This window comes from Mycteria americana, chromosome 9 (assembly GCF_035582795.1).
Source record: "Mycteria americana isolate JAX WOST 10 ecotype Jacksonville Zoo and Gardens chromosome 9, USCA_MyAme_1.0, whole genome shotgun sequence".
NCBI classification, from domain to species: domain Eukaryota; kingdom Metazoa; phylum Chordata; class Aves; order Ciconiiformes; family Ciconiidae; genus Mycteria; species Mycteria americana.
The window spans coordinates 13,330,619-13,356,201 of record NC_134373.1 but is presented as its reverse complement, the minus strand read 5'-3'; the positions used below and the strand labels follow the sequence as shown (position 1 = coordinate 13,356,201).

General features: G+C 42.9%; 2 protein-coding genes across 13 annotated transcripts; one reads left to right on the top strand and one right to left on the bottom strand.

Annotated features, from left to right (window-relative positions):
* Window positions 1–238: 238 nt before the first annotated feature.
* On the top strand, window positions 239–21,294 carry ORC2 (origin recognition complex subunit 2). 11 transcript variants are annotated; one of them, XR_012777050.1, is made up of 19 exons: window positions 239–542; window positions 1,548–1,691; window positions 1,985–2,071; window positions 3,390–3,479; window positions 4,254–4,285; window positions 5,581–5,638; window positions 6,529–6,713; window positions 7,344–7,442; window positions 9,137–9,246; window positions 11,305–11,437; window positions 11,838–11,934; window positions 13,625–13,771; window positions 14,363–14,534; window positions 14,868–14,929; window positions 15,701–15,819; window positions 16,476–16,855; window positions 17,362–17,480; window positions 18,500–18,636; window positions 21,163–21,294. XR_012777050.1 is itself a non-coding variant. In XM_075511553.1 (16 exons), the coding sequence occupies exons 1-16, from the start codon at window positions 452–454 to the stop codon at window positions 16,802–16,804; spliced, it is 1,635 nt and encodes a 544-aa protein (XP_075367668.1). In that variant the 5' UTR covers window positions 239–451; the 3' UTR covers window positions 16,805–17,627. The 11 variants fall into 11 exon arrangements, 2 of the variants coding, with proteins under 2 accessions (XP_075367668.1, XP_075367667.1); XR_012777045.1 differs by having other exon boundaries at window positions 16,476–17,480; XR_012777052.1 differs by lacking the exon at window positions 18,500–18,636 and having other exon boundaries at window positions 21,163–21,267.
* NIF3L1 (NGG1 interacting factor 3 like 1) lies at window positions 19,825–25,512 on the bottom strand. Of its 2 annotated transcripts, XM_075511559.1 has the most exons (7): window positions 25,385–25,512; window positions 24,689–25,128; window positions 23,792–23,954; window positions 23,220–23,346; window positions 22,701–22,839; window positions 21,208–21,291; window positions 19,825–20,230 (listed from the first exon to the last, which is right to left on the bottom strand). In XM_075511559.1, the coding sequence occupies exons 1-7, from the start codon at window positions 25,402–25,404 to the stop codon at window positions 20,046–20,048; spliced, it is 1,158 nt and encodes a 385-aa protein (XP_075367674.1). In that variant the 5' UTR covers window positions 25,405–25,512; the 3' UTR covers window positions 19,825–20,045. The 2 variants fall into 2 exon arrangements, with proteins under 2 accessions (XP_075367674.1, XP_075367675.1); XM_075511560.1 differs by lacking the exon at window positions 25,385–25,512 and having other exon boundaries at window positions 24,689–25,124.
* Between the last annotated feature and the right edge of the window lie 71 nt (window positions 25,513–25,583).

Below are 25,583 nucleotides of genomic sequence, written 5' to 3'. Positions count from 1 at the left end.
CCGGGGCCGGGACCCCGGGGCCGGGCGGTTCCAGCGCGACGCTCACGGCGGCTTCGCGTCGTCAGGGCAACCCACGGCTACGGCGGACGCGCACTTCGCTGGCAGCGGAAATCCCGCCTTCTCGCCACTTCCGGCGAGGGCGGGACAGAAAAGAGGGTGCGGACTGGACGAGGCCTATGTCAGTCAAAGACGTGACGGCGGCGCTCAGTGCTCGCCCCGCTCGACCTCACCGAGAGCGGTGGAGTCGCCCGGTGCCTGGCACGTGAACCCGCTTCCGCCTCCTGCTGCCGTCGCAGGGGGCGGCCGGGAGCCCGCGGGGAGGGGAGGGGGAGGGGGCGGGGGCCCGAGGCCCGGGCCCTCCGGAGGGCGGCGCGGTGAGGCGGAGGACAGTTGCGACGGGGCTGGGCGGAGCCTACGTGGCTGAGCCGGGGGTGCTTGCAGGGCGCCCGCCATGAGCCAGCCGGAGGGGAAGGGCAGCGGCGCCCTGGAGGTGAAGTTCGTGCCTGACGAGGAGGTCCTGAAGCACATTGCCGACGACGCAGGTACAGCCGTGCCGGGGCAGCGCCCAACCCGACGCCGCCCGCTGCTCCCAGGGCGCTGGGAGAGGGGTCCGAGCAGCCGCGGCGCCTCCCGGGAAGGGAGCCCTTCTCTAGCACCCGGGGCGGCTGAGCGCCTTGGCCGGGCTGCAGGCAGGATGAGGCCTTCAGCGTCATCCTCCTCTGGCTGCCTCTTCCGCGGTTCATTTCTGTCCCGCCCCGGCACGTGGAAAGGGGCAGCTGCGGCACGGTGGCAGGTGCTCTCAGCTGAAGGTGGTGTGGATACCAGCTCTCGATACTAGCTTCCCGAACATGCAACGTGTGTGTAAGGGCCTGGGAGAGGGGGCACAAATAGCCTGGTTAACTTCCCGACCCCTGACGTGGTTAAATACACAGAAGAACCAAATCGGAACGAGGTTCGAGGTGGTTGCTACAGGAGTCTTTTGCTGCAGTTTTGACTACTTTTAAGGTTGGGAACCTCTGGAGATGCTTGAAACTTGCGCGTACAAGGTACAGAGCACCCTGATCTGACTTTGCTGTTGGTCCTGCTTTGAGCAGAAGGTCAGACATATGGTCTCCAGAGGTCTCTTGGCCTAAATTTTCCCATGAGTGTACTGACAGCCTATAGGCCAGGTCTTTTCCCCTTGCTCCCCTCTGCTAGGGAAGATAGGGGGATGCCAAATACTATCCTCTTTGCATGCAATTTGATACTTCTATGTGTGTGTCACTGCCATTTCTCCCAAACTGTGGAAGCTGGTGTGTGCTGAAGTGGGGATCTTGTCCTCGTGGACTTCAGGGGCCAGCTTTTGTGGTAAAGGAGGGACTAATGGCTGTAGGGTCAGCTGGCCACCAGGGCACAGACCAGCTATTGTTTAGTAGGACATCTTTTCAGCGTTGTATTTGTTTAGTGATTTGCACAACAGGAACTTGGTCTCTAAATGGGGTAGCTGCATACTACTGCAATAGAAATAATGAAATAGCAGGAGGTTAAAGCTTTTATTGCAATCCTAGGTATTAAAGTACGGAAGGACAAGACTCACCTGACAGTCAGTGTGAAGAGATTTGTGAAGAAGCTTGAGAATATTTCAGATGATGAAGCTCAGGAGATCCTGGAAGAGAAGAACTATGTTGCTGCTCTTGGAATATGTGCCCAAGGTATTAGCAGGGGAAAACCTAACACAGCTGTGACTTCAGGAAATTCTTGCAGTGTCAGGGTTGTACAATGTTGATGAAATTGCTTTTGAGGGCTGACCAGCTCTGGCTGTACTTGTGGTAGCAGGTAGAGGAGAGGATAATGATTCTAGGATTTTATTATGATATTTATTTCATAACACCTGCAATATAAAGAATCCTTTGAGCCAAATAGTAAAATGTTGCGTTCCATTTTCCTTGGATTGGGAATATACCAGTGCTTTTTAAATAGCTACAAGTAACATTTCTTTTCACAGATCCAGTGGGAAATGGTTCAAGTGTAAGTGGTAGTGAAGTTTACTCATTCCAGACTCCCAAATGCTCCAGCAAAATGGCAGAGCTGGGTATGTTTTTCTCTTTCTTCTTTCATTCTTGCTCTGGCTGTGCTCTTTTTTTGAGTACTCTGTTAAGATGATTTGTCACTTCTGTTTATTCAAAAGATATGTTTGCAGTATTTCAATAGCTTTTATCTGGCTCTGAATCAGTCTTCCTCAGAAACAAAAGCACAGGGCTAGGACAAAGCAAAGGCAGGGTGGGGATAAGAAACACAGATAATAAAAAAACACATAAGAAAAAGCAGAAGCTTCTTAATGCTGGGAGAAAGTCTGTGTGTAAGTGCCAAAGGATGGCAGGGGTTTTATTTCTGTAACTTGGAAGGATCTGAGAATAGCTCATTATGTAGCAAAGAGTCAAAAAGAGGCAGTATTATCTGTGTGTGTCAGGGAATTTCTCCTACTCAAAGTGTCTTAGCGTGCTTGCTAGGCTTACTGTGGACTTAGGAGAAGCAAGCAGAAAGTGGCAGTTCTGGAGAGGGTGGGCTGTTCTGGTTCAAAAAAGATGCTTGAGCCCTGCCACCGCTACGTTTCTTCTCACTTGAAGAGTCTTTGTGTGCCCAGCACCATCTGAACTTCATTAGTATTTAGCTGTCACAGCTACTGATGTATCCTACAAAGGATGATCCAAAGGAGAGGGGTCATCCTGCTGTATCACTATACAGAAGGTGCTTTCCGTACCTCTTTACTTCTTCTCTGGACTTCTACTGTGTCTTGGGAGGTTGTGTGTTTCTTACACCTCCTTCTGCAGCAGGGCAGGTTTCACTGGTGCTCCCTCCTGGAGCCATGACTCAGTTTGAAAACTGAGGCAAGTCATACAATGGAACACTGGTTTTCTTGAGGGACTGTTAGCAGGATATGGGGGCTTTCCATATTCAGATCAGTGATTCAACTTCAGGTAAGTAGGTAAGTAGTAGGAAGAGGTAAACAGAATACAAGAACCCGCCTCCTGGGGAACTGATGTGTTTACTATACCTGATGCTCCACTATGTCCAGTTGAGCAGTTTTAAAGGACTAAGTGAGCATGACCAAACATTGCTCTGATTCAAAGACGTGTGGTCTTCCAGGGAGCAAAGCATGCTCTGCTATTGCCTCAGCTATACTTGTAAAATGAATTAACTGAGGAGTTCAGTCTTTGAAAACCTTTGTTAAGGATTACATTCACCATTAGTGTTAGAAAAAAAATGGAAGTATCTGGTGCACTTCCTGAAATAGCTAGGAAATTAATACTTAGAGAATGTTTCAGGCGTATGGCTCTATGGCTGACTAGCTAGAGCTGGGAGTTTTGTACCTGACGTGAAACTTCTTCCCTTCCCCCTATTTCCTACAGCCTCTGAATTAGCCCAGACACCAGGGCAGAGTGTTGCACCTGATCACTCCGAGTGCCCTGAGAAAACAGCCAAAACCCTTCAAAGCAGCAGTAAGTCCTGTGATGCTTTGGGGAACTGAAGCTGAGTGAGTGGGGGTTATGTTTCTATTTGGGTGGTGGAGTAGATGCTTGAGTGCCAGCTTCTGTCATGCTTGAGTATTCTAGTCAGCTTAACACTGTAGACTGAACTGCTTGGTATGCGTGGCCTCTGGTTCACCTGGGTGTCACATCTTTTATTCTGCCCCGCTGGTGTAGAGAAAACAGGAATTTCTTTCTCATCTGTTGTTGTGACACTTAAATTATTTCCTCTGTGTTCAACAGAAATGCTTGCACTTGAGAGAGTTATGAGCTGGGCTGATGTGTTGAGCACCAAATGGGTGGGATTGTGTGGGTGTTCATGTGTAAAGTCACACTTTATTATAGAATATTCAAGTACCCAGCGCTGTAGGGAGAAATACAGGTGGGAGAAGTTGGTGCAGGTCAACACTGGCAAGAGCGTGTTACTTTGTGCTCAGAAATGGAATCTGATGTGCTCAGGGAGAGGACATTAGCTCATTTTTCAGCCTCTTCCCTCCTGCTGATGGCCTCGCAAAGCTGTGACCAGAATTAAAAGCTGCCTTCTGTGGTAATAACATTGACTGTGTCCTTGTTCTCTCCTTGCCTACCTGTGAGGAACTAGAGGCTTCCCTCATAGGATTAACCACCCAAGGAGCTGATATTCAGTGCAGTGTACCTTTGAATAGTGAATGCCTGTTTTTCTAATGGACTATCTTGTGCCACTGTTGATATGCAGTACTCTGAACAATGCTGTTTCTTGCTTTGCAGAACATTCAAGTTCAAACAAAGTGCAGCAGAGGGTGAGTGATGACTCTTACCTTGCTTGGGGTTTTTTGGTGGTTTGTTTTTTTTTTTTTTCCTTCCCACTTTTAAAACTTGAGCTGGCCAGTTACTACAGTTCTGGAAAGGAAGGACCTTGAAAAGCCTCATCCACAGTACAGATGTCTCTCCTAATCCATCTGGGCAGGAATAACTCAAGTGAGAACCAGAGCTACCGTTAATCAGGACTATGGGATTTAGAGTCAGTGGGCAAATAGTGGGTTTGACAGCTTAATTAGCATGGGTGGAGACCATTTCCTTGCATCACACCAATGAGGATGTTAGACAATCCCATAATACGCAGTTAAACTCATAGCTTTCCAGTTTCTCATCAAAGGAAGAAACAGCCTTAATTGTAAAGAGTGCTGTTAGAACAGGAATTCAAGAACTGTGGTGCTGTTCAGTTTCTTACTTTAGCATTGGTTTACAAAAAATAAATTGTGATAACGGGGGGGATGTAAGTTGATGTCATCTTTTGTGATGCTACAGAGAGGTACAGTCCTGAACTGCCAGTTGTGGTGGTTATAAAGAGAGTGCTGTGAAACAGTTGGCTTTCTAAAATGGTATAGCATCATACTAGAAATGTGTGCACAGCTTTTCCGGTATAAGGTTCCAGGATGAGATATGCCTGTAAGAGATGCTGTTTTGGGATGCCATGTTCACTCCTTGATGATTTCGCATCCAGTTTGACGAGATTAACAAAAGTCTTTCCTAAGTATTGCAGACTTGATCTGGTGACCAAGTCAGGCGTCTGCCTTACACATATGTAAGGAAGATGTGCCACTACAACTTGATGAGCCCAGGCAGCTTGGGTTCCTGTTGCTGTACTTCTTCTGGGCTTAGTATTCTGAGTGGTCTTCTGCCATTCTGGTAGTTGTTTTCATAGTGGACTTTGAAATGACTTTGAGCAGACAGTGTGATGTGGAAGATGACTGCTCTGGGGAGCCAAAGCATGTCCAGTTTGTCATTACTTCGGTTTGACTCTTCCTGAAGGGCCAAGATTGGCATCTTGGTTGGAGATTTCATGGTTTTCTACCCTCCGTCTTGGGACACTAGTTGAAAGAATTAAGCCCCTTTTGGAACCTGATCCTGCCCCCCTGTAGCTCTGAATGGCAAAACAAGAACTCTCCATACTTATTGCCTCTGCTTTCCCAGTTTCTTGTGGGTTGAAATAGCTTGGAAATGTAACCTGATTCTACTCTTTGCTTGACAGAGGGCTGTTTTGAGGACGTATATGTTTCTTCTTCTAACGCATGTTTTTTCTTTGCTGTTACAGAGTAAAAAGAAAGAATTTCTGTCTACCACACCTTACAGACTCAGAAAGAGGCTAGCAGGTAAAGATCAACCTTTGCAGTCAGCTCCCGCGGTCACTGAGGCACTGTGTTCAGAGGAGAGTGTTTCTTCTGGTGGGCTTCTGCCTGTAGTAGCAGTCTGACTGAAGCAATGTGATTCATCCTGCAGAGCATGTAGAAATGTCCTTAAGGAAATCTGTGTAGACCTTTTCCCTACTACAGGTTGCTACTTAGGTAAGGGGTGGGAGGATTAGAAGCACCAATCAGTAACATGATCAGAAGAGATAAAACTCTCAGTAATCTGACCTATGCGGACACTTAAGTCTGGCACAATTGCTTGAACCAAGTCATAAAACTTTTTGATGATGGCTGGGACGTTCATGGTAAAGTATTTCCAATAACTGGTTGGCTATGTGTGCTCAGAATGAATGCAGAGGAGAGTTTAGCACATGGCGTTTCATGTTCTATTTCTGCTTTTGTGTTGAGAGACCAAGACTGAGGCAGATTGCATCTGTGCTCTTCAATCAACATTACTAACAGAGGTCTTTTACAAAACCTTTTTTGCAGGGTGTGACCCATAAGATACTCAGCTTGCATGACTGGCATTTGGGAAAACTGATGTAGAGATGCTAAGAGAAATAGGGAATTCCATTGTCCATTTTTAGTCACTTTTTATGGTAGGATTATGCTCCTTAGTTGGTATCAAGGAGCAAGCTTTACTAAACAATAATTTGTGAGCCTAGAACTGGGAAAGAAATGGCTATGTGTATTTGCAGTCCTCTTAAGCATTGATTTTACTTTTCTGTGAAATATATTTAAGAATCATATGCTTGAAAAACACCTAGAGAATGTATGTGAGAGAGCGAGGTGGTACAAAATGTGTTCTGTGTAAGAAGTTGTTGCTAGCTTTTAACCTTAAATCTATGCTCTAGCTCCAGATCCCTATTTAGAAAGTGAGAGTGAGTATTCTGCTTCCTGCTCAGAGGAGGAGGATGAGGAAGATCAGAAAGAAGTCAGCACTGTTTTATCAGGTCGAAAGACCCCAGCAAAAACTAAGGCTGCATCTACGCCACTTCCCAGAAACATCCTAGCCAAAAAAATTAAGGAGGACAAGATGGTGAGTGTGCAGAAAATACACCCCTGAGCTAGCAAGCATGAAGGGATGTTTAGTGACAATAAGCTGTCAGTGACCACACCTAACTGGGGGGAAGAACTGCTAGACTCATTTCAAACCAAATGAGCTGGGCTGGCTTTTGCTGTGCTTCTGAGCAATCCTTGCTGGACAGGCATGTGAGCCTGTGGGCTAATCTAGTCTGTATCCTCAGCAGCTCCAGAAGGAGAAGTTCTAAGATGTCCACGAAGCAGGAGACCTTGTACTGAGAAAGGATGAAGAAATTGACTCCTATAGCACCAAAAGAAGGACAACATTACTTTCTGGCTTGGTGTTCAGCTTTGTTTTCTGATTTCCTTCCAGCACCAGGGATCCCCACACCCTCTTAGAATTATTGCTATGTTGTGCTCTCTCAGAATCTGTTTTCTGTCTCTGTCTTCAGGAAAGAACCATCTGACTAGGTTAGCTTTGGCAGAATGCTACTGTAGAAGCCATTTTTGCAAACATGTTCTGGCTTTCTATTCATCCTTGCTCTATGTCTCATATTGGCCATCTTCAGACATGTTTGTGGGTGCAAAGGGAGAGGGGTAACTTGATAGCAGGAGGAGTGTGGCTGATCTTGCTGTCCCTTTTTAGAGCAACCTGGTGGAGGAATACTTTGAAGCTCACAGTAGTTCCAAAGTGCTCACTTCAGACCGAACACTGCAGAAGTTGCGGAAAAAAAGATTGAATCAGGTACGCTTCATAGTGAATCGCACAACTCTCGGGGCTTTTGGTTTCTTTGATGAGGATTTCACCATCAAAATTTCCTGATGTTGCTATTTTCACTTTATTTTTGCTGATTACATTCTCGGTAATAACGCTGATTTAGGTAGCATTTTAAGCTTTATGTCTTCTGCTGCTGCTCTGAGCAGGCACAGTGCCCAGTTGTTTGAACCTGGGATAATAGGGAAAATGCAGGGAGAAGGCACTATCAGGTGAGCAGATAGTTGAAAGCTGCAGTTACCACAACAGGTTAAAGTTTGCTTTTGGGGGAGGAGAAGAGGGGGGAGGAGAAGAGGGAGAAGCAGAGTTGTAGAGACCTGCCTTAAAAATTATCACCAAAACCACGTTTTTGTCAATGAAATGCTTAGGGGAATTACAAGCTGTCTTGACTGTTTATGTGTAGAGGAAATGGAGAGAGCCCTTTTGATCTGAGCACTACTGGGTCAAGCCATGTGTAGGACTGGGACAGCTCTAAATGTTGTCACCTAGTTTGTGAAATGCACTTTGTCCCCTTCCAGTTCCTAAGAGACAGGAACAGTCTAATTGTGGTGAGTGAATTACTGTATTTTTTTTCCATATGCCACTTCTACTAGACAGTTCAAAGCAAGCAGTTGCACCCTACAGAGACAGGTACACAAGAACAGGTGCCAGGGAAGCATGTAAAATACTTGGAGCTCTCGTGTCTATGGCTGCTTTTTGCACCCATCTGTGTTTTAAAAGATGGCATATATGCAGATTGCCTGATGCCTGCTGTTGTCTGGAATTTGTACCCAGAGAAACATCTGGATTCTTAACAAGTTCTTTCATAACAGCTCTGGAAGGAAATCAAGGCTTTCAGTATTAAATCTACTGCTAGCTCCAAAGAAATTGAAGGCTTAACAGTTCTGTCTCTCAGTGCTTTATGTTTGTCTGATACGTTGCAGCTGTCTTTGTGTTCTTTCCAGAGTAAACTGTCTTCTACTGCAAGGGATTGGAAAGCAAAGCTGTTAAAATTGAAGAGAAAGGGAGGCCAATGTAGATTTGATGCCATTTGTCATGCTACTGTGCTGTTTAAACATCAACATCGCAGCATATCTTTAAAGCTGAATTAATCCTTTGATTCTTGATGCTTTTGGAATGATACTTTTTCTACATTTAGCTGTCAGCTGCAAATGATTTCCTGCTGTATTTCTTTTTTAAGATGATGTTTGTGAGCATTCTCTTGTAGTGACAAACACATGAACCATTGCTAAGCATGTTGATTAGAGCCCTTGCTCCTGTGAGCGGGGTTGTGATGTTAGTATCTTCCTGGTACAGTGCTTGGTGCTGTGTAAGCTCTGAGTGTATCCATTATTTCAGTAGCAGTTTTCCCATGCTCAGCAGGAAGAGATAAAACACAGTGCAAGATCAGTTCTAGTCCTAGTCTGGCTGCCATTTCCCATAATAAGATTCCTTAATCCCATATTATGGGATTCCTTAATCTCTGCTTTGTTTCTCCAGTAACAAAACTGTGCTTAGAGGGGTCTTCATGGAAAAAAACCCACGATTTGAATGCACTGTCAGTGAAAACTATTCTGCTCCTTAGCTGGAAAGCATACTAGAGGGGTATTTGTAAGGACTCCAGATACATGTCTTGGTTTTTCTCAGCTTTGAATGACTGTTGTCTTATCTCTTTCTCAACACAGCAAACACTGCATGACCTTTTGAAAAAAGCTCCCCTTGCCTATGCTGCTGAAATTAAAGAGCTAAACCAGCAACACGAATCCCTGTTTTCCAAGTGGATGCTGCAATTACAGTAAGTATCCAGTGAGAATCACTGAAGAAGCCTAGTAAATAGGCACTGCCAGTAAACTTACCCTCATGTCAACAACATCATGTGGATGAGTTAAGGAGCAAATTTTTTTCTTTGACTGATTGCTTAAATTTAAAATTAGGTGACATTAATTTAGTACATTTCCTGTAGACCAAATCATATCTGACTTAACTCTTTCAGCTGAATGCCTGAAGTTAAGTAAGGTTGCATTCTGCCTGGCTAGTTTGTCTCTGCCTCTGTAAACCAAGCTAGAGAGCATTCACAAACAGGGAACATGAATGATGAGAAAGTGTCCTTTGTGAACAATCCGTTTTGCTTACAGCAGCATAGTTGGTAGTGAGTAGCCCACCACCAATTTCTTCAGTATGTGGCTGTCCCCAGTGGTGTACTAGTTAACTTTGAATGCCTATGATACCTAATGATCTAGGCATGAAGAAACCTTAATGCTGCTGGAAACATTAGCAGTTGTTGTGGTTTAACCCCAGTTGGCAACTAAGTACCACACAGCTGCTTGCTCACACACACACACACACACCCCCCAGTGGGATGGGGGAGAGAATCAGGGAAAAAAAAAACCAGTAAAACCTGTGAATTGAGATAAAGACAGTTTAATAGGACAGCAGAGGAAGATAAAATAATGATAAAAGACTATACAAAACAAGTGATGCACAATGCAGTTGCTCACCACCCACTGACTGATGCCCAGCCTGTCCCCGAGCAGCGATCGCTGCTCCCCGGCCAACTCCCCCAAGTTTATATACTGAGCATGATGTCATGTGGTATGGAATAGCCCTTTGGCCAGTTTGGGTCAGCTGTCCTGGCTGTGCCCCTCCCAGCTTCTTGTGCATCTGGAAGAGCATGGGAAGCTGAAAAGTCCTTGACTAGTGGAAGCACTACTTAGCAACAACTAAAACACCAGTGTGTTATCAGCATTATTCTCATCCTAAATCCAAACCACACTACTATACCAGCTACTAGGAAGAAAATTAACTCTATCCCAGCTGAAACCAGGACAGCAGTATAAATTTTATCTGGGTTTGTGTGTATCTTCATCAGAAGGAGAAAAGAGTAAGCATCCAGGAAAGCAAATGGGGAACTATAGAAAGCTGTAAGACTCTGAAGCGCCTTAGAGGAGGCAGGCCACCAGCTCTGAAGTTAAGTGTTGAGGCAGGAGCAGATGTTGGTGAGGAGAAAGTCCCTTGGAAGCTTTGCAAGGGAGTGAAGTATAAAGAAATTTGTGGTCCATGGGGAATGATAGAGCATACGAAAAAGACATTAGCTTTGAAAGCTGGAGAGTTGCAAGAGGAGGAGTTCTCTGTGCCTCAGTGCTCTGGGCAAATAGTTAGAGATGTATGTGGCAGGCTAGAAGGAACAAATCCATCGATGATACTGAAATCAGTGACAGTTGTTGAACACCTTACCTTTGCCCAATGCTATTTGAGTGCTTTCTTGTCAAGATGATGCTTTTCCTGCTTTTCAAAAATAAACAAAGTTCTGTGATTCCCTACCGTGTTCTCTTTATGCTTTCCTGCCTCTTTCTCTGTGGAACAATTAGGATAAGAAAGAGATATGAGAATCGTTTAATTTTGCTTTGAAATTGTGCCTGCGGATCAGAGTAGAAAAACACTATGAAGGCTTGCTTTTCTTCTTGTAATTGCTGTGACCCATGGTAAACATTTAATATAATCACCGGTGAGGTGGTGAATGTGAATGCTGTTTACTATTCGTTATCTGAAGTTGCAGATCTGGTCTCATATTCTTGGACAATACCATTTTCTTCCATAGATGTTTTGCTAAATTTGTAGGCCTCCAGGCTGCTAAAACACTTCTTTTACTAGGATGTACATGCCACATTTCAGATTTCTTGCAGCTAACCTTATTTGTCAGCTGTGAGCTGGAGTTGCCTGGTAAGCCTGGAGTTGATGAAACATTAAATTTTTAGAGGCAAGATTGCAGTGGGTCATTTTGCTTAATGAATGTATGAACCTAAAAAGGGACTTGTACTTTTTTGATTCAGTGTATTTGCTCCCTTTTCTGCAGCTTGGGTTTCAATATCGTGCTTTATGGACTGGGCTCAAAGCACGATTTGTTAGAGAAGTTTCGTACCTCTGTGCTCCAGGATTCTGTTCACCTTGTGGTTAATGGATACTTCCCTAGCATCACTGTGAGATCTGTAAGTGTGGGAAAAGCCTATGGGTTTACCTAATCATCCTGTGTTACAGATACCTCTAAAGTCTTTTGATGTAAAATGTTAAGCAAACCTGCTGCATCCTATAGCAGCAGACTCTTGAATGAAGAGCAGTTCCTATCTCTCTCCTAAGAGTTTAAAGAAATTAGCCCATGCGTTTTCCAAGGAATTGCAGTAATTCCCATCATTAATAGATACTCATCAGTGTAAAACCTTATTTTATGTCACTGTTTTGAAAAGGTGTAGAAATTTTTGGTTTATGTTGACTGTTTTGGGGATTTGATGGTAAAATCCCCATGACAGTCCAGGGCTCAGTTTCAGATTTTCTGCACTAGGTCCTTCAGTGCCAGAGCCCTTCAGAAGGGACTGCTATTTTCTTTTTCAGATTCTCAACTCCATCACAGAGGAGGTACTGGACCATATAGGGACCTTCCGCAGCCCCCTTGACCAACTTGAATTCATCATTAAAAGGTTTAAAGAAGGTAAAATGACTAAATTCATACATAAAAATGTTAAGAGTCCACTTACTGTTAGGAGAGCCTGGACGTTTTCTTTCCTCACAGTTTTCATATGTGCAATTACAGTTTCTTAGTTTATTGTAGCTAGTGTACTTTCTTGCTTGTAATTTATGCCACATATATGAAAACATACATGCACCAGGAATATATGTGTACATGATCCCAAGCTGTTACCTCAGTCAGTGTTTCACACACTAAGTTCTCTAGAAAGGAAAGGAGGGAGGCACAAGTGTTCTAACAAGGCAGAGGCTCCTCAACCCTTTGGCGAACAAATGCTCATTTCTCTTGCATTTAGCACAGTGTCTATGTGCATTATTTACATGGTGTTTCTGTAGCCACATGTTTCCTGGTGGAAGACAGGATAGGTAAACTCCAGCTACATGAGGGAAGATGGTTCTTAAGTGGCTGCTTAAGGACCTGATATAAACCTCACTGAAATCAACAGAACGAAGAACTCACAAACAATTTGGAATGACAGTTGCTGACAGATATGAAGTCCTTTGAGCTCCTCTGGAAAATCATGGCCTGAGGGTCTTTCCATAAATTTCAGTATAGGCTGGATTAAGGCTTAAATGTACATGGTTTAGTGGAATGGTCATTTAAATTTAATATATGCAAATACTGACATTAAGATGAAATAAAGGACAGCGGTGTCAAACAAGCAGGTTAGAATAGGGTTCAAAAGCAAAATTAAACAGGTATTGCCACACAGAATGCATGCTGAATTCTTTTTGAATGTCCATCTTACTGCTTGTGTATACGTACACAAACTGCCATGGAATCTTAATGGTGCATGGCATTGGTGTTTAAGTGTTTACGTTCTGTTTTCCATCATTACCTTATGACTATTTCTGGTGGCACTAAGTGAAAAAGACTGACTTCAGGTGGTACCCAACTGAATCTACATAAATCAGTCTTGTGTAGTATGCTATAGCCGATCTGACTGGGAGTCTGAGGAACCTTTGGTTTCCATTGGCAGCCAAGTATGTATTCATTTGCACAAAAACTGGCTACTGTTCCAGAATTGTTTCTGGACTCAGGAAATAGCTGTTCCCAGGGATAAGTACAGCAGCAACAAGCTAGCTGGAAATTTTAACATCTACCGTTTGCGTTATCCAAGCTAAGTCTTTGTAACTTCCTTTGAGGACTCAGTGGGAAAGATTTCCAATAAAGTTAGTATGCTTTGGATCCAACCCTGAATAGAAAATGCATTTTCATTGTGTGAGGAGGAGCTTAAGGATCCTAGTCATGTAACTCGAAAGCAGCTGAACAAACTGTGCTTAGGCTTCCATCCTAAAATACATTTGAATGACCTTGAATCACAGGACTAAAAGTCATAGCTAAAAGGGCAATTCTTGGTAAAGCCATGAGCAAGTGGAAAGTGGGTTATAAGAGAAAAGCTTAAACTGCAAAAGAACTATTGCTGTGATGAGAACTGCGATACAGTGAATTGAGAAAAAGCCTTTTAGGTGCTCAGAAACACCAAGTGTGGGATAGAGATCAAAGTAAGCTGTACAAAGAAAGTGATTTGATATTGGAGTGATGAATATGGAGCCTGATGGAATAGACTTGTCCTAGGCTGGACTGGGAATGCGAAATGACTTTGTGTGCAGTTTCTTTGATTGGTTCTCTGCTGTTTTTTCTGACCTTGCAGATTCATCTTTAGAGCTCTATGTCCTCATTCATAACCTGGACAGCCAGATGTTGAGAGGAGAAAGAAGTCAGCAGATCCTTGCACAGTTATCCTCTCTGCCTAGGATTTACCTCATTGCCTCTATCGATCACATCAATGCTCCTCTCAGTAAGTCCCTTTGGGCCTGATGTAGCAAAGAGAGAAGAATCTGCGTTCTACCTTGGGGCTGCTGAGCATGTTTCATAAGCTCATGTATTACTGTTGATGTGCCAAATAGATCTGGTGATGCATGTATGGTGGTAGCAGCTAGAAGCCCTGACTGGGACTGTGGCTGTGTTGAACCAAAACTCTGTAAAGATACTGAGCACTACCAGTCACTGATCTAGTATACAAATAGACCCAAGCTTCTGCCACCCTTTGATTTAGGGACTTACTGAAACGGAGATTGGATGTTATGTCTGTCATTGCATCTAAACAATTTTATCAGCCAGAAATTCTTTGCATACTGCTGACTCTGGAAGGATTACAGTATATCTATGAAGCTGGTATGAAAAAGGGATGTGTGCAAACGTTTTGTTGCAGAGAATTTGTCTTGGTTGAACTGCAAGTATCTGGATGTATGTACTGTGCATTTCACAAGCATACGTTGTTTCCTCAAATCCTACAGTAGAACTAAGTACATTTTCATATTGCTTATTTAACACCTTAGAAAAGTTAAATCTCCCAATTCTGTCTGCTCTTTCTTTTGTCTCTGTCTAGTGTGGGATCAGGCAAAGCTAAGCCTCTACAACTGGCTTTGGTATGAAACAACCACATTTAATCCTTATGTGGAAGAAACGTCTTACGAGAACTCGCTTTTAGTACAACAATCTGGATCTTTGGCTTTGAGCTCCCTAACACATGTCCTGCGCAGTCTTACTCTCAATGCCAGGTAAGACACTGTTATACTTCATAGTAGCACTTGCTGAGGATCCAGTCCTTACTAGGGTACTCTGGTCTACACCTAGCAGGAGGCAATCCCTGTTTTCTGACCACAATGTTCAAGATGAAGATGGTAGGACCTGGGTTCCAACTGATTGGTTACTTTAAATGAACAGCGTTTGGATAACAAGCCTTGTCCAGTGACGAGATTCATGCACAAAGTCCTGGTCATGAGGGAAAAATGAGTTAATACTTTCTAATGGTGGGGTTTTTTGGGTTTTGGGTTTGGTTTGTGGTTTTTTTTTTTTTTCTTTTGACTTTCCCCTCTCCTCTTTTCACATAGGGGGATATTCAGACTGCTTGCTCAGTACCAGCTGGAGAACAAGGACAACCCATCTTATCCAGGTCTGTACCCATCTTTTCTCATCTGTTTGGGGTGTTGCCATTGGCAGCCCAGTCACAGTGGCACTGGCTTTGATATGCAGATCACCAGCAACAGAAGTGCTGTAACTGTTGGCTCAGTGAGACTCAGTGGCGCAGACTGTCTTTCTAGTGGTACTGTGTCTGACTCTGACAGGAAATCAATAAACTGGCTGGTTCTGAAGGACCTTCTCTTACTGTTGTCTGCTTTGATGTTTAGACATAACTGAGACCATTCATGGGGGACTGTGGAGTTAAAAAATTAAAATAAAAGAAGAATATGAATTTGCATAACTAGCACTTAAAGGACCAGGGAAAGGCAGGAGATTCTGTTCCCATGCTGCTCCTATCTAAGTGACTTCTGATGTGTCCCTACTTTGTAGGATACATGTGGAATATTCTGTCACTGTCTCTAACAGGTGCTGCAGAGGATATGAATAACATGTTAATGGTAAAGGAAGGTGGAAGATAGAGGAGTTGGAAATTAAGAGAGATTAACCATATTGGGAAGTGCACTTAAAGTGCTATTAAAATTCCATTAGGCAAACAGGGTGACTGGAACATTAATTCAGCTGTTTTCCATGAATTACTAAAATATTAGGCTGTATACTTGAAAGAAGTGATGATGATATTGTAGCCACTGTGGTCTAAGCCAAAGCAAGATTTGTATCTGGAGATAATATGTGTTGTTAGACCTGGAAAAATCTGACAATCTTACCACTTCAGTTTCTTGTTCTTGCCTTTTTTTGTCTCCAGGGCTGTCTTTCCAAGACTTCTACCAGCAGTGTCGGGAGGCATTCCTTGTGAACAGTGACCTGACACTCAGGGCACAGCTGACAGAGTTCAGGGACCACAAGCTCATCCGGACCAAGCGGGTGAGTTGGGGAAAGAAGATGATTCTGGGTATTCAGCCACCTTAAACAAAAAAGATGCTTGCTTGCTATTAGGTATCCCTAAGACACCACTCTGCAGCTCACAGTGAGGCTGTATTGTTTGAAGCACCTAGGAACTAGCAAAGGGCTGAAATTCTGTAATTGCAGCTCTTTCCATGCCTCCAATTTGTCAACACCCTTTACATGGATAGGAGGCCGTAAAAATGCAGTGTGCTTTGGTTACTCAGCAACCTACAGGTCTCTTCTTCCTGAAGACCTTGAGAAGTAATGGACTCTGGAGCCTGCCAGTCTGCTTCCAACAGTTACCTGTATTTGCATGAGGGGAAGAATGCAGGCTAGTCCTAATAATGAGGCAGTACAGGAGTACTAGATATGGGAACACAGTGTTGAGGAGCTGTGTAGTGTCAGACTAGCACAGCCCACTAGAAGATTTCTCATATACTGTCTTTTCTCAGTATTTGTGCATTTCCAGTGTTGCCCTAGTGAAATATTCCTGGGTTTTAGCAATGTAGTCCTCCTGAATGCTGGCCAGCTCTTACCCAGACTGCAAATAAACATTAGTGTTGCAGTGCTATCTAGTGGCTTGCATTGCAGTGTGCACTGGTGTTAACAGAATGTGTATGCATGTCTGTTCTCAGGGAGCTGATGGTGTGGAATACTTATCAATTCCTGTAGATGACAGTACCTTGACCGACTTCTTAGAGAAAGAGGATGAAGATGTATAACGTTTCTCTGTTCTCAAAGCATCTACGGCAATTGCTCTTAAGGGCTGCTGGAGAGGGGCCTATACTGAGATCTCTCTCCCTCTAACCCCAAGGCTGCTGGACTACTTACTGAAATGTAATAATTGTAATGAATGATGCTTGTTGTTCAACTACTTCAGGTAGTTTGGAATGATAACTTCTGTAAGCAAGGCATCTCTTGCTCTGTAGTTAGATTTGTCTGCTTTGTCTCTTAGCTCAGATGATGCCTTCTTCATATCTATGCAGCCAATGTTACAGCCAGAAAAACAAACTCGGTAAGATTGTGCCTTCTGCTCTCTACCTCAACAGACAGGAGGGTTTGATTGCAGCAGTTTACTTGGGAAGTGCAAATCACTAGATGGTCAGAGCTTTAGTTTGTACTAGTGGTGCAACTTTTCTCAACCGAGTGCTTTCCAGTACTCCTTTACCAGTTAGACAAGACTAGCTTCCAGTGTATGAAGAAGCCAAGATTTATAATGCTAAGAGACCTGCCTTGACTGCATGAGGAAAGGAGAATACTAGTGGGTTTGGGATACTGTGGGTAAGTTATTAAATTCTGGCAATAGAACTGAAGGACTTGCCCCAAACCCAAATCCTTTTATATGAAGATTTAGATAATCAAAATTGTGATGGACTCAAGTCCTTGCCTATTGGTGAGGGTGAGAGGATCCAGCTCCTTTGGTCTACTTTCCAAGTTGCAATCGAGGAATATGAAGAAGCTGTGAAGTTTTTTTGTCTATTTTTTAAAAGCTTGATTGTATATATGTATTTTTTACATCAGGAGTGTCCACTGATCCTGGAGGACGCCTTAAATGCCACTTAAAAGCTCTCCCTTTTTTAAGCCCTTAGAGGTTGGGAGACTACTGAAGTTTGACAGCTTTTCTTCACTTTGTTTCTCAGGTATGTGGGAGTAAACCCTATAGTTCCATCAACTGTAGTCTGCCAGCCAGACTTCAGGGATTCTGTATGTCTAATATTTGGTAGCTGTGTTACAGCTCAATGTTGTAATGTTCAAATCAATCAAATAAAGTACTTTATTAATTTTCATTAGCTTGTCTTGTCTTCCACAATCTTTTTATGTTACAGGAAGATAGAGATCCTTCTGGCAGTTGTGTGAAAGCCTTGTTTTCATTATTACGTCAAATATCTGTGCAAATCCTCATGCAGTGTGCAGAAGATGTCAAACTAATTAGTAAAAATATTTTATATTGTTTCTTATAAGGTATCAAAATTCGTTTGCCTGCCTTTTAAATACCAGTATATAGCTTTTGAAGAGAACCAAAACATCACATGGAATAATAGTTACCTGGTCTACCCCTCACTGACAGAAGCAACAGACAGAGGTTTACAGCCTGACTTTTGTTTGTATTGAAAACACGGGGTACCTACTTATCCCACTGACAACTTGATTCTTCAAATATAGGACCTAATTAGCTTTGCTGGAGAGTCTTATGGGGGAAAAACTGGTACATGCCAGCAGTACTCTCCAGCTTCCTCCCCCAGAACATTTTCCAACTAACATTCTCTTTTGGTGGCACTTGCATCTGCATTTTACAGGCTGCAATTCCAAAACTTTGCAAAATGCATCAGGTCCTGCCTGTCACCACTTAAGCTACCGTCAGAATCACTAAAACAATGATCAAGGCATTGTGTTGTACCCAAGTTCTGTAAGTCAGATGTAGAGTTCAAGAACAAGAACTCTGCCACTTGAAGAGATGTGTTCTTGGAAAAACTTAAAAAGTATTGTAGCTAACTAGCAACTAAATCCTATTTTGCTGTCCTTTGACTCTCTCTTTACCGTTCCTATGAAACTCAAGATTTAATTTATACTCTGAGTACATATGGAAGACACCAGCTAATGTGTTTACAGATAGCGATACTGTGGTGCATTTTCAGTGCAATTATATCTGGTTTTCTAGATGTGAAATTTACTTCAATGAAGCGCTATAATCATCCTGAGTTCAGAGTTACCTGCTAACAGTTTTGGTAGACTACCAGACGCCCATACAGGCCAAGAGGAGGGCTGCAGGAGATACCACACATCTGCTAAGAGAAGGTTAAGTTTGAATCTGTTTTTGGCTGCTGCTGATTCTGTGATGTGAGCATGCAAGCTAAAGAAAAACTACTGTGAATTAATTCCTGTGGGTTTTGTGTTTAAAGTATTTTATCCTGATTTCATGCTGTTTCTGGACAATTACTCCATCTATGCATTAACTTGCTGTCTCTTGAATTCTGTGTATGTACTAGGGTAGTAGCATTTTAATGTCTTCTATAGTAATACAGAATTGTTGGATTTGGAGGGATTTGGAAGGACTTCCACAGTCCTTTCCTTTACTTGGGAAAGAAAAAATTTCTTCCCACTTCCTGTTCCTCAGCTTACTGAGAGGTCTTCATGGTACTGATAAGAATGATGGCCTTTATACAGCCTCAGTAGCTTCAGATAATACTGGAGTCATCTCTTTCCACTCAAGTATAAGTGGAACAAGACATATGCAATTATGTGGTAAAGACATTGCTTGATGAGCCAGTTTTATTAACTTAAACTTAAAAGGATGATGCCAAGATCTTTACAAATTTGCAGTGGAAATATTTTCATTTTGTTTAAATATTCTTCTGGTGTGCAGATAATCCGGAGATGGTAAGGTATGCAACCAGAGGATTTTTTTTTTCTTTTAAAAAAAAAGGCAACAAAAAAACCTAACTTAAAAAATAAAAACCAAGCATTATCAGTGGTGAACATGCTACTTGTTCAGTTTTAGTAATCCTGTAATTAAGAGCCATAGTTATAGAAACTGTTTTTAAAAGAAAGTAAGAAAGGCACATTAATGTACAGCTTTGTTAAGGAATTGAGTTTTAACCTTCCAAAGCTTTTTTAGTTGAGAGTCCCTCTATTAAGCAGCCTTAAAGCTGCATTAATGGTGGATTGTGCAATTGAATACTAGTACCAAATACCTGAATTGCATTCTATGTTTGCATATGAGTGGTGTCTTAATAAAACTGTTCATGCACGTGGCTGATCCACCCCCTTTCATTAACTATTATCAGGAGATTTATTAGCTAAAATATCAGTGATTTGTACTGACATGATTCGACATAACTGCAGTAGGGTAGAACTGTTGTGTAAGCTTAAAACTAGAGATAAGTCAGGTTTTTATATTTTACCCAAACCACTCCTTGAGTATCAAGTTATCAAATATATCTAGTAAGTTTATGCAGTAACAGTAAATTTATTCAAGTCCAGCCCAGTAATTGAGTAAATCAGCCTTCTGTAGCCCAAAACAAGCATTTGTTTTATCTGACAGATGACAAAATATATCCCAAACTTTAAGGGAACATATAATATAATCATTCTGTACTGAAGCAATTCAGAGTATCTTCATTAAGCTTGCAGTTGGATAGGTCTGTGCAAGATACCATGAAACTCTTGAGTGAATTTTCGCACTCCTCTTTTTTTTTTTTTTTTTCCTATGCCACCTGGAGAGGATCTCTATCTTTCTCAGACACAATTATGTTGATTTTGTTCTGTAGGTGGATAGATAGCATGTCACGCAGCTCTGACAAGAAGCCTCGCTCAGTGTTACTATGCTCACACAGAATAACACTTATCCCATTGGCAACTGCATCCAGAACGTCATGGTGGGACATCTCTCCTGCCATTTTGAGAAAGAAATGCCATGTAGATCACTAACAGTACGGTTTAGGTAACCAGTTCTTTGCAATGTATGCAGAATCTTAGCTAGAAGCTGGGAAGACTTAACAGGGGATGTAGCCCATACGGGGGAATGCAACACCATCTGCTCAGTATGAGAACATGGAACACACCTACTCTAGTGTCCCTTGAAGGACTTTCAGCTGATATCCCCCGTATACAAGAGACTAAACCACAGAAATTCCTTGTCCTCTTTGAATAGTGGTAGATCCTGCCACTTTGGGCAGGAAATAAGAGTGCGCAGAGTGGTTTGGAAGTGGACTGTCTGGATGTCATGTGGGTTGCTGTGATTGAGGACAGCATTAGGAAGCCTTGCAAACAGGGTGTCTGAGGGTCAGATCTGCAGGGCTGTATATAAGGGGCAGATGGGACGTGCCTTGCCAAAGAACTTGCTTGAATTAAGTACTACAGGATGCAAGGCAGCCTTCACATTGTTGAGCAAGCTGTAGAGAGTAGCTGTCCCACTGTCAGAAAAGAGGATAATGGACTAAGTGTCCCTTTGGTCAGATACACTATGGGGTTCCTTTGGAAGATTCTGTAGACTGTATTATGTTCCATTTTCCATTAAGGAATTCTCTAGGGAACTAAGGAAATACCTTGTATCTTGCCAAAGGACAAACACACTGAAGGTTGCAATAGACTGCCATCAACACTGATGTGTTGAAATAATGCCTGTATAGCAATGTTTTAATTCAAATAACCTTTGCTGTGCCACACAGCCATCTGATCCATGATATCTCTACTTTAATGTTATTCTTCTATTGTTCCAATAACTAACTGATTGTTTCTCAGTTATAACAGGTAATTCTTTCTGGCCAAATCTTCCAACAGCCAGTCAACTCTTTTCTTTTTTCCTTTTTTTTTTTTTCCTAGTGACTATTTTTATAAAGATAATGAAACAGCAACATAATCTTTTACCTGTGAGATAGAGGTCAGCTTCCATTCCCTTCAGGACGCTGCTCCCAGAACCAGCACACAGAGCAGCTTTCTTCACTGGTGATTCTGCAGAATACAAGGTGCCACAATTAAACTCTTTTCCCTCTGTCCTTCCCTCCCCCCTTCAGCCTTCATATCAGTATTGTTATTAATTGTTTCACAATAACACTACCTTGATTTTAGGGTCAATGTAAATTTGTTGGAGGAAGAGACATCTGTCAGTTTTAAATGGTCATGGGCCTTTAACATCTCTAATAATACAGCAAAATCCTCTGTGTACCAAATAGATGTGTAGATTTTTTTCTTCAAGGGGTAGGAAAGTTTGCAGAAAACTACAGCACGGAGGCTGGCTGCTGGCTAGTTCTCTCCTAGTGAGGTGTTACTTAGTTAGGTTTCTGAACTCTTTAATAGGCTGCTACTCTTTCCAGGACTCATGTTCCACCATCATTAGTTTTCCAACTAATGATACCACTAAGGCAGCATTTTGCCTCTGAGATATACTGGTTCCTAACTTTTAGCTCTCAGAAGGCCAATCTCAATGCAAGCTGAGAGCTGCTCCACGCCATTAAAAATTTGCCCATTTGCTATGATTGCTGATTCCAAGCTATTACGTATGTGATAGTGACAGGAAATTTAATTCTCCATATATATTACATTCACTACAGAGAGGGGACACACAACACAGAGAGAGAGTTTTCAAATTCTATTAAGGTTTTACAGTATGTTGTCATGTAATTACTGTTGATTTAAGTGGAGCCACACCACTACAATCCCACACAATGAGAGGCTTCAAAATAGTTTGTGGGTTTTTTCATGCAATTGATAGTATAAGAGGCTTCTGGTAAGACTTCTGTCTCGTAAGTTACAAAGAGTTCTCAACAAATTTGCTCTCACAAATTCTAATAGCTGTGCTCCTTGGAGATTAGGATAGGTAACTGGGATAAGAGGACACTTGCTCCACATTTTACTAGTGACCCACTGTTTGAGCTAGGATAGTTCACCTTCTTTGCCACTATTTCTCTTTCATCAAAACATGGATGGTTACACGTTCATAAGGATACCATAAAGCATCTTACTATTTTAAGGTGCTTTGAAATTTAACATTCAGTCACAAAAAAGGAGTGTACAAGGAAATGGTACACATTTGTGTCTGATATCCTGGGGGGAAAAGAATCTTAGTCATTATACAAATTATGAAAAAGGATGTCTTGTGTTCAACTTGTACTGTCCCTTCTTCACAGTGACAACCAGCATAATATAAAACTTCCAATTAAAAATACAGAGGAGATTCTTTTTGCGTGATTGTATCATGTAAATTCTAAAATGCTGTTTCTCGTCTTTAACAGTGCTTCATACTACTTGGAAGTAAACCTATCCAAGGCAGCAGTATTTCACATGCTCATGCACACACTCACACTCCTTGTCTTCCTGGAATACTAGATCTAATGGACAGTCATACTTGCAGGACTGTTTACCTAGTGTCTTCCCCATTCCCATGGCTAAGCGGATGTAGGGTAATTTTAGGTGGCTTTTGATACGCTCAATTATGTCTGACAAGGAGACTGGCTCGCTCAGTGTGCACAGACGTCCCATTCCAGTATGAGGAAGAGGAGGCTGAAAAGAAATTAAAATTACTGTGAGAAAGCTGACTCCAGAAGTTTGCATTGCTTTCCATACTGTACAAAGATGAGTACATTGGATATTCAGGAATGCCTCTGAACTTTATGAAAAAATACGTATGTGATGTTCTCCCATGTAACATACTAACTATACTAGCTATTGGAACCGATTTAAGAATTAGTATAGGCCACACAGCTATTTGCATTGTTTTGGAAGATGTGTGTGGCTTCAAATCCCCACAGACCAGTATTTCAGAGCACCGACAGGGTAGCATAGGAAACCTGTGATGCTACTATAGTACTGCATTTCAGTGTTTAGGGCACTTAGCTCACACAAGTAATACATTCACTGGAAGTAATAAGTGATTTTGTTACCTTTTGTAATAAGAGAATCTCGGTCTTGTGATAAAGAAGGCTGTTGTGGGACAATAATGCCACCACCTCCAACAGTGCTTTCTGAGAGCAGTTCAAACTGACTCGTGTTTGCTCCTCACCTTCAACCCTGAGGAAAGATATGCTTGGTGCTTGCTAAGAAACTAGATAAAATTTCAGCATCATATTAATATTAAACAAAGTTATTCTATCCCAGTGGCTATTCTACCACAGAGAAAGTAAAAAAGAAGGCATTGTAATAGCCTAGCCTAGTCTAGTCTACTCTCTTGGAAGAAACAGATATGGGAATTTAACTCAACTGTCCTCATCAAATTTCCTGTTAATACTCTTTACCACCTCTAATCTATGTGATGCTGCACTGAGTTGCTGTTACCATTTAGTATAACACAGACTGATCACAAAGGGATGATTATTCTTTAAGTTTCTAGATCTGTTGCTGAAAAAAACAGCAGCAATGCACAGAGGAACAAAGTAATTACAACAATAAAATACAATTCCAGCAACTTACTGTTTCAAACAACAGAAAGAATACAACATTAGAGCAAAGCAGATACCTGGCAGGAAGAGTAGTGAGACAGGAGATCTCTTGGATGTCTTTGATTTTGGACAGCACTGTGTCCAGATGCTCAGTGTTTGTGCAGAATTCTACCCGGTGAGTGCCCTCAGCTGGATAGCTTGGTGCAGCTGATGGATGCAGTGGGACAGAAGTACAAGCACCTGAGAAAACAGTACAAGACTGCTGTTTTATAAAGCTGCATTAGCTAAATCCTAATACTGATTTAGCACATATCCTAAAGAGATGCAACAAAAAGATGCAAATTTTGCACTTGAATCCATTTTCCCTGACCAGAAGTGAGGATGTCATGCCCTGCTGTCTCCATTAGGCACAGTCTATTTTAAGCGCAAAGAAGTTGATGGATATATATTATTTGTCATTCTTAATGCTATCCGTTTTATCCTAAGAATTGTACAAAACCAAAATAGTTTCTCATCTGTAAATCAGGCTGGGAAAGACATAGCTGTTTTCATTTCTGAGCCACAATACAGGATAAAAATCTAGAATAATTTCAGGTACCTTAAGTCCTTTGCAAACAATGAGATCTTGCACTTTATGAATTAAAGGTAGTGATTTAAAGTCAGTGGTCTAAACTTTGCAACCAAGGTGGACAATAAATGTGCTGCACCAGTTCTGACTACATCCAATAGTACAGGCATGCATCTGAAAATGTCCTCTAGTGTTTGTATCTGGTACTTCTCACCAAGATAAATTCATAAAATATGTTTAGGGTACTCAGAACTACTAGAAGAATATGGGGGGGGGGAGGGAAGGACGTACTCCAATCATACCTGTAAAAGCTGGAAGAAAGGAAAATGAGGGAAGGTCCCCACATAAAATAACATATACTGATGAATAATTTTAAAATTTTTGTTTGTTTTTAGCAGAATCTCACCGAGTCCCTTTGTTAGCCAGTTATTGACTCCGTGAGGTATGGCATCGTATGCCGTATGCGGAGAGTAAATCCCGATTCTGTGCTCCAGGGCTCGGACCACCAGCCGTTCCTTCCAGGTCTTCCATGTTACTCGCTTGAGTGGTGTGAATATAGGAGGGTGGTAAGAAAGAATAAGGTCTGCCTTCTTCTGCACTGCCTCTTCCATCACCTCCTCAGTGAGGTCGTTAGTGAGGAAAAGGGTGTTCACAGTGTGGGGAGGACTTGGTTCCACCAGCAACCCCACATTGTCCCAGCTTTCAGCCAGAGAGAGGGATGCAAAGTCATTCAGGGCAGAAACGAGCTCCCGGAGGTTCATGAGGGAGCGTGAGGGCTGGCGGCCCACAGCACGGATGCAGCGGAGAGGCCGGTGAAGCAGCTGTGTGCCAGGCAATAGCATGTAGCTATCTGTAGAGGGGGTAAAAAAAGGCAGGAATAAGCCTAGGTAATTCAGTGGCTGAAGCAGCAGAGTTAAGAGTGTTGGGGCTGCGAATGCCGCCCCGCTGACAGAGGGGAGCGCGGCCCCGCCTCCCCCCAGCAGCCGCCGCAGCCGGAGGCCCGCCGCCTTCCCCCGGGGCGCCGGCCGGGGGCACACCCCCCCTGCCTCGGGGCTCTCACGGTGAAACACCGTAAACGACCCTGTAGAGTCGTGCAAGAAACGTAAGGAGCTTCAACTTCATCCATCTTCACGCGCTAAAACCGACCCGCGGAATCCAACCGGAGAAGCGTTTGCCTCTCGGCGAGGGGGGGGAGCAAGCAGGACCGGGACAGGCGGCCTTGGGTCACCGCCAGCGGCCTTCGCCGCCGCCGGGACCCGCACTCACCTCACGCCGGCGCAGGGCCAGGGCCGCGGGGCGGA

Bases quoted from the DNA above. Each gene is read 5' to 3' on its own strand.
- ORC2 (XM_075511552.1), top strand. From the start codon at position 452: ATGAGCCAGCCGGAGGGGAAGGGCAGCGGCGCCCTGGAGGTGAAGTTC. The intron at 13,772-14,362 runs GTAAGTCCCTTT...GTCTCTGTCTAG, and splicing joins TCACATCAATGCTCCTCTCA to TGTGGGATCAGGCAAAGCTA. The intron at 15,820-16,475 runs GTGAGTTGGGGA...GTCTGTTCTCAG, and splicing joins AGCTCATCCGGACCAAGCGG to GGAGCTGATGGTGTGGAATA.
- NIF3L1 (XM_075511559.1), bottom strand. From the start codon at position 25,404: ATGAAGTTGAAGCTCCTTAC. The intron at 23,347-23,791 runs GTATCTGCTTTG...ATCTTTCCTCAG, and splicing joins CTCACTACTCTTCCTGCCAG to GGTTGAAGGTGAGGAGCAAA. The intron at 20,231-21,207 runs GTAAAAGATTAT...TCAAAATGGCAG, and splicing joins AGCTGACCTCTATCTCACAG to GAGAGATGTCCCACCATGAC.